Source organism: Anneissia japonica, unplaced genomic scaffold (assembly GCF_011630105.1).
Source record: "Anneissia japonica isolate Jap-2015-1 unplaced genomic scaffold, ASM1163010v1 scaffold287864_len1152817_cov193, whole genome shotgun sequence".
NCBI lineage: Eukaryota > Metazoa > Echinodermata > Crinoidea > Comatulida > Comatulidae > Anneissia > Anneissia japonica.
Window position 1 is genome coordinate 1,143,513 of NW_022710960.1, and position 8,804 is coordinate 1,152,316.

General features: G+C 32.5%; 1 protein-coding gene across 1 annotated transcript; it reads right to left on the reverse strand.

The window, feature by feature from the left end:
- Window positions 1-942: 942 nt before the first annotated feature.
- On the reverse strand, window positions 943-5,892 carry LOC117107185 (protein YIPF6-like). Its single transcript, XM_033248788.1, has 7 exons — window positions 5,809-5,892; window positions 5,022-5,150; window positions 4,441-4,519; window positions 3,788-3,830; window positions 3,094-3,213; window positions 2,588-2,742; window positions 943-2,303 (listed from the first exon to the last, which is right to left on the reverse strand). The coding sequence occupies exons 1-7, from the start codon at window positions 5,836-5,838 to the stop codon at window positions 2,188-2,190; spliced, it is 672 nt and encodes a 223-aa protein (XP_033104679.1). The 5' UTR covers window positions 5,839-5,892; the 3' UTR covers window positions 943-2,187.
- Window positions 5,893-8,804: the final 2,912 nt, after the last annotated feature.

Below are 8,804 nucleotides of genomic sequence, written 5' to 3' on the forward strand. Positions count from 1 at the left end.
AGACTAAACAAATATAAGAATAGGCCAATGGCAAGCCAACACAGGTTTGTCACATCCTGGCCAGTATACTTAAAATAATTTCAATTGGAAGGGGAACACCCTTCCACAAGCTCCAACCTATGAGCTCTAGCCACCCTGTCGGACAGCTCGGCCCCTAGAAAATATATCCTACAGCCGCCACAGGTACTATACCTTTTTATCATTGTCACTAAACAAGCAGAACAAAAAAAAACCTGATGCCAGGATTAATAATAAAATAATAAAAATAATTATTATTTCATAATTATAATTTTGGCTTAAATAGCGCACTATGCTATTCCTCGATGCACTTAACAATAAAAATGAAACTGCCGGATTAACACTTGAGGTCTCCCTGGTTTCGTTTGTTGCCATTATCGCAAATACAGTAGTAATATTTTGATTTATTTTCTCAGATGTAAGTTTCAGTCATTGTTGAGATGTTTAAATGCGTCAGTAACAATGTGTGCCAATTATCAGTTGTTTGGAAATTGATAAAGTTTAGTGTCTTGGTAGAAGAAAAGTGCAGTTTACGGTGTAGTAGACAGCGGCTATCATAGGTCCGTTTCGTTTCGCACCACTCCCTCTTGCATGAGGTGAAGTTCCTACTAATGACTGCATATTTGTGGGACGTGCATATTTCAGATCCTAAATATCATGTTCTGATTGTTCATTTCTCACTCAAGAAAGATCTATTGAATTGCTTTGCTTGTACCGCATCACTCCCTCTTGCATGAGGCGAAGTTCCTACTAATGACTGCATATTTGTGGGACGTGCATATTTCAGATCCTAAATATCATGTTCTGATTGTTCATTTCTCACTCAAGAAAGATCTATTGAATTGCTTTGCTTGTACTGTACATATTGTGTGTATAACTTTTATGGTTTTACAATATTTAAAGAAAATACATTTTAAACATACATTTAATGAATAAGATCCCCTTTTAATTTCAGAAGGCACCATATAATAAATAAATGTACAAAGTTAATATATGATTAATAAACAATTATTTTCATCTCAATATTTAAATTCACAAAATGTACCAATTGCAAATTATTAAAAAAAAACAGGAAGAAAATACCAATTATAAAAAGAAATCTGCAAAGCATTTGTTTGTATCCATAGTCAGGGATGTTTGCCCTGTCCTTAAAATGTCAGGATTTGGGTCCCTAATATTTTAGATAATACAATTTACTGAAGAAAATTGGTAAAAAGTGCAGCGACATTTAATGACCGCTGAACACCGTCATCAGTTAGTCCAATCAATAAAAAAGTCCAGCCCCAATTGTGGTTAGGACGAGGTGTCATCAAAATAGTAATTCCTGCCCCCAACAATCAAGTAGGCAATTAGGACATGCAAAATGTTTATGTGCACTAGCAAACAAGATAAAAATCAGTATTGGAATATTCTTCCATCAACAATGTATTCAAGACTCTTGATTTAGAACATTTAACATTATTATGTTTATCAATGTCTCAAAAAAATACATTACTAAAAGTGCATATTAAGTAAGATAAAGAATCAAATTTTGATTGATTACTGTAGATAAAAAAGGATTACAAAATTTTAATTGCAAGAATAAAGCATCCTCTGTGCACACATGTATAATTCTCTCCATACAGTGCAATACAGTACAGTATTAATATTGATAGGCATCTGTACTTGATATATTTGTAGTCTATAATAAAATATGACTGCTGCATAAATTTAGCGACCCTCCGAGTACAAATAGACACTCTACCCAGTGATAATGAACTATTCTGGGAAAAAAATCTAAATATATTATCTTCTGTGATCCTATTCAGGTAACTGCAATGTTTTTTTGTGATTGTCATTAAACATAACACACTGTATTCTGAGCCATGTACAATAACCAGTGAAAATTCCAAACGTCAGCCTTGGATAATAGTGCTTAATGGTTGTATGTGGCCACCATTCAAAATCGGATGTTTTTCGTGTTTTGGATGACTTGCCTCAGTGGAGCAAGTCTTCTGCGCTTGTTACATAAGCTTGTTACGTATGCGACCGTTAGCTTTGCAATGTTCGCTAATATAGATCAAATACAGAAGCTAATAACTGCTATATGTCAATCATCCGCCAATCAGCTGTTAGAATAGTAGTTTCCACTGCTTATGTTATATTGCACCGTGTAGTCAAGATGATAAATTAAGCTGTTTGGCCCAAAATAAGCCACGCGATGACGAAGTAGAACAAGCAGATAGGATAAAGCGCTAAACCTTTCTTGTTTGGTGGTTGACTATCAGCAAGAAATGCCAGAGAAGCTGCAAAAACAAAACAAAAAAGTATTCTTCAATGTAATCTATGTATACCAGTGATAACTCAAAAAAAAGAGAGGGGGGAGAAGTTTTTAATTTTGTGAAGTATAGATTCTCCTCTATTGTATTGCCTGTGAATTTACATACAGTTCCTTTACATTAGATAGTTAAAAAAAATATGGAAATCTTCAAAATCTATCAAGACACCGAATGCAATGTGTGATATGCTAACACGTTAATAACTGAATGAATCGCAAAATAATTAGAAACAAATAAGAAAGATAGCTTACCTAAAGTTGACCAAAGGAATGCAATAAATGCAACAAATAATCGTGCAATAAACAGGTACTGGTTTGATGATAATAAAAATAGACGGCAGAGAATCAGCGCCACATTTAAAGGAAGAAGACAATAACCTAAAATACAAACAGTCTGGAAGAAAGATCTGAAAAATAAAATGAATACAAACGTAATATCAATAAAATCACATGGGTTAAAGCAACTAATAAGAGTCCACTGGCAAGTATGTAACAGTTTAAGGGTAACATTTTGTATTGTGTTCTACTTAACATCTTAATATACTGTATTTTATATTGTACTTTAAATGTATGTATTCAAACAAAAGATTTCCATTTTTAATATACATCTGTCAATAAATGATCTTGCGTACCAGTGGAGGCACCAGAGTTAAGAGGGCACAAAAACTGAGATGGCAATCTTTTTATTTCTGACGCCATTCCATATAATCTTTTTTATTTCATTTATTTAAATATTTTAAAAACTTGTTTTTACTTACATTAAACCACCGAGAAGCTTTGAGTTGAGAGTAACAATAACAGAACCAAATGAGACGAGTACGAATACCTCTGAGAATTGAGGCTGCTCTTGTTTGTTTTCATCAGAAGACTGCAGCATCCTGAAAATTAAATTCATAAAATTGTAGTATAGTTAAACCAAGTAAAAATATTCTTAATGCTATGTTTTGGCTAGGTTTCAGGTTTAATCATTACATTATTATTCACTTGCCAATTAAAATACTAAACTTAATTTATGAGGGGTAAATAAAATACTAAACTTAATTTATGAGGGGTAAAGAAAATGACCGGGCCAAAAAAAGTATACACTGTACTTTGAAAATGGCCCTGTGGGAAAAAGACCAAATTTCAAAACTTTATATCGATATGTAAATCCAGTGTCATTCACATTGAAAGTAATGTTTAACATTACAAAATTTTGTATACTTGGTAAACGTTTGGCATTAGAATGTGACCAATTCCACAGACAACTACAGTTCAATGTATTATCCTATAGAAGCTGGAAGTTAAGGGGTTTTACTCAAAACAGGGAGTTTCAGCCGAGCCATAAGAATCAACCACCCAGGTAATGTATACAAATACATTATTGTAGTACGGTAATGGATGAATAAATCCGTCCTTGGGTCATGTTGTCATGTTTTTGCACAATAAAACGCATCTGTATATGATACTTACATAGCAAGTAATGTGCAAAGAATGAGAGGTCCCCATAAGTCCCCTGCAAAAGAGAAAATTCAAATATCATCTTAATTCATAATTCTTTACTTGTCATATTCTAAAGGTAGATGTAGAGACTGCGAGAATCTCTGCTTAAAGCCAGTTTCTCACTAGACAAATTTATTCGCACATACCAAATCGCATGCGCATTCACACTTCAAAATCAATAGTTTGAACTGTTTCTACTTTTTGCGAAGTAAAAAAAACTTGCAACTAATCAGAGCTCAGGAAGTGAACCACCGCTTTCGATTCAGATATTATTTGTCGTCATAACAATGTCGTGAGATTTGTTTTCCTTGTTACACACTATATGGGTAACAATAAAAACTTGAGAATAAAAAATTCAGATAGAAACTATCCCCCGCAGAACACCCTCTCAGTATTTCTTAAGCCTAAAGCCAGGAACTCAATGCGCCCGACAGATTCTATGACAAACACAACGCCACAACGCGTGCATAACAGATCATTTTTAATGGCAATCTGTTTACGCTGTCACCGACAATTAACAGACAGCGTCGCATCGTCTAGCATTCACAGAGAGCGGAGTTGGTTTCATCGTACGATGGTCGTACGATGCAGAGGTGAGTGCCCGGCCTAATGTATCAACTTACATTCCCGTAGCAGTGTTTTGCTTTGTTTTGGATAGAGGACATGTACAAACTTCGAAAAAACTGCATTTAAATCTCTCATCTGAAAGAATAGAAAAAAACCAGTAAGAACTTGTATGTGTGGGTGGGTGTCTAATGTCTCTATATATGTGAACACTTGACAAACAAATTTTGCAGGTCACATATGTATTAAATAGGAAAATAATTATTAATTATTATTATTATTCATAATACCAATGAAATAATCTATCTGACCAAACTCTAATTTTTGTTGTAGCACGAGTTACAAACTACAAGAAAATAATCTGAGATTACAAACCCTCACCCTTTTGCATCATATATATACTTTAAAAAATAATAAAATTTAATTGCACGCCAACCAGAACCACCTAATAAGCCTTGTGTGGGTAACCAATCAATCGGGTGAGTTTGCATGTTGTCCAGACAGACGCACAGATGCATGCTATTGCAGTGCCCTTCATCTCTCCTTCGGAGGGGCAAGAGTAAAATCCAAAAACAAACATTAGAAAACATGGCTACGCTCCCCCGGGGAGCAGACCAATCAAACAAATTCCTACACTTACAATCGTTGTTCTGATTGGCTCATCAAGTGTTGAAAAAGTTGTTTCATCATCTTCCTCAGGTGCACCGGGTACTGTTATGTCTCCCTCTATAGGCATATTCATGTCGATAGTCTGCATTTTTGCATCAAGCTGAAATGAAAATGTGTAAATGAATTACTGTATACAGGGGTGGGGCCTACATAGCATACCAAGTCAAATGTACATTTGCCTATATTTTTTGCATATTTATTATTACTGCATTAATATTAGCGAGACTGATGTTTACGGTTAGGGTCAAGCCAGCTTTAAGTTCCACAGTCTATACCTGTACGAACTTGCCAATTTTGCAAACTCATCAGTAGTGAAAAGAACTTATCTTTATAGTTATACTAACTGAAGACTGCTTCCCTTTTTGCTGCGCCTCACTCAATCGGTCAGTTTTCTCATTTCATTATAAATACACAAAATAATTTATAAATAGAAAATAATATTAACATGGCTGGATGTTATTGTTTGTTGTAAAGATGCACAGAGTTGGGCTGGCCTGGACTTCTCTCTGGCCTAGACCTAGAGAAAACAGGGCAGCGTCCGTATCGTAATGGGTAAACTCATCCTCCTCTTCCTGCCAGCTGGTGTGGTGGTTGTTGATGCTGACTGGGCTAGGCTAGGCCTAACAACATGTCTGCTATTAATAAGTTAGACATTTTATTTTATGTAGAGTGGTCAATTTAAATTAAATGACCTATACTATTAGTGAAATACTTCATAATATGCTTGAATATTTGTTTTTAATGTTTTAATATCGTACCTGTGACGTGTCGATCTCCGTATCAGCCATGGTGAGCTAGTTAGTTATTTTGGTAGCCGTTTCTATCGACAGAGAGGGCATTTTCTCTACTTTTCAATGTTAGTATGGGACGCCAATGGAGTTTCACGTTACCATCATAATTTATTATAACGTATTCATAGAACAAGTGATAATAATAGAGATAAACTTGAACTTAGATGGGTTTCTTTGTTTGTGAATTTTTCCTGTAATTCTGTTGATGTTGCTTTCATTATCATTCATTATTCATATAGTTTAATACACTTTGCGCCGGTGGACCCAATTTGGAGCCACTGGAGCACAGTACGGCCCTGATAAGGCAAAACGACTTAACTCTGAAATTGATGTTTTGAGAAAAATTACTTTGAAGTTTGCCCTCATTCCTTTTTAAATATACTGTGCCTACACTTATATGATCTCTTCAGAATTGACAAGAATATTTATTTAAATGTTTTTGTAAAATTTCAACCAAAATGAATCAAAAGTATAAAAGATACAATTTATTTTATGAAGATGCATCTATTTACCATGTAATTGTTAATACACATTGTAGGCTATTGTCATGGCAAAACGACTTATCTAAAAGATAGGTCGTTTTGCCATGACATTTTGATAATATTGTTTGTAGCTCTTAGGTGGACTTCATAATTTAAAAAAGACAAATGAATAAGCTTAAATATAATATATTTAATATTAAAAAAACAGCTGAAGTTTCAGTGTTACAAGAACATTTTTAAAAATCAGTGCCAAATTACAACATTATTGTAAACTATTTATTTTGCTCACTATCAATATTCAACAGCTGAAATCAATTTTAAGTTAATTGCAAAATTATAAAGTTATTACAATGACTGTATAAACATATCAATTATTTAAAGTCTCTAATTATTAAAAAAATTATTTGAACCTATTATTAATTTGATTAATTTAGTTACCGTATTTTTTTGTTTATTTCATTTGTTTTTGGCAATTTACATTTATTTTTCATTAACAATAAGCATTTATCACACATTAAAAATAAACTTTCGTAGAACCTTTAAATACACTAGTATCAACCTATTTTTTTGTAAAATTTTATAGAACCTTTAAAAACTGTATCCAATTATTTTTATACAATTAACATTTTTGAATGTATTTTAGTAAACCTCATGCCGTTATTTATGTTAAATCAGTAATTCAGTTACTGTAAAACAATAATTTCCAAACAGTTAACTTTTCTGAAATTACAGGTAAAAATGTATATATGCAATTAAACCTATAGATTGATATGTATTCCTGTTTATAAATTATATTTTAAAAATTGAACTTAAATAACTTTCATATTAATTAATGATCATTAATATCGGGAGTGAATTTCCGGCACGATTTAAAATTGTAACGGTACTGGGTTTGGTCTACAAGCGTTCGTGCTTCCAGCAGGTCATTCCATTTACAGAAAAAGCATTTTTATGGACAAAGTGTTATGAATGGAATTACCTGTTCGAAGCACGAACGCATGTAGACCAAACCCAGTACCGTTACGATTTTTAATCGTGCGGGAAATCCACTCGTGATGTCTCCTCTTTCTGTTTTTCATCTGTAAGAACTGTATCGAGCTGGCTGACTGATGTTTCCTCTTTTTTCTATAAAAACTGTATTAGATTGGCTCATTGATGTCTCCTCTGTCTCTTTTTCATCTGTAATATTGAAACAAAATTTGGGAATGCAAATTAAATTAATTTAAAAAAAGTTTTAAGCATTTGTGTCATTATAATAATTATTATAATTCATAAATACAAAGACCTACTCTGGTAGAGTTCTGTATTAGGAGTGTGGTGTCACGTGGGGAACAGGCCTTGTCTAGCAAAGGCCTATATTTCACATAACTATACCCTATACAAGAAAATAATAGTAGGCCAGTTTTTACATGTTTGTTAGCCAATAATAGGGTTTGCGACTGAGACAAAGTGACCTCCACAATTTCAGTCTAGCCTCTCAGTATTATGTCTATCAGCCAGGTGAATCATCTCGTATCTGGCTATGCTAAAATAGCTGCCTAAACCCCAACTGGGGCCACCATCATTAGCCTAGCCTTAGTGCCTAGGTAGGGTAGACCTAAGGATCGCCTAGGCTAGCCTATGGAATGTAGGACATAAACCACCCAGGACATAAACCACCCAATTGGAATATACCATTGTTAAAGTGGGTGGGCAACAGGGTGAACAATGTTGGGTGGTCTTGCTTTTATCTAGCTTTACAATAGCTATAGCTATACATACATACAGTTATACATACAGTATAATTGTAATCTTAGTATTAGTATATTTGTGGTCCTACTCTATATGTAACAGAATTTAATTTAAGTATTAATTATTAAATTAATTATCTTCCTTTTATAATGTATAATAGCCTATAGTAATTATAGTATAAGTTAGTGTACTCTCTATGTATTATTATTATTTTTATTATTATTATTATTACCATTATTATTATTATTATTATTATTATTATTATTATTATTATTAAATAAAAATACTAAATCTAAACAAATTAGAATACTAAATATTAGACAAATACCATTATTGTAGTAAAGTATACTCTATTAAAGTACATTAATGGAGTATTTAATTTTGTTAATGAATGAATAACCTGTTCAATAAAATATTTTAGCTTGTAATTACTATTATAGAAATGAGTCGTATTGAAATACTGTATAATACTGGTTTTGCTGCGATTCAATAACATAAAATGATAAAATGGTAAGATCTTAGTGATGGATACATTTACATTCAAATTATTATCTTAGTTATATAATATAAATTCTGTAAATGTAAGTTAATGATAATTATTAATAATTCAAGACATTCAAATTATTATCTCAGTTATATAATATAAATACTGTAAATGTAAATTAATGATAATTATTAAGAATTCAATTTGTAAACCATATACATGTATGATAAATACTTTTTTATAGAATTAGTCATTTATATTCTTAT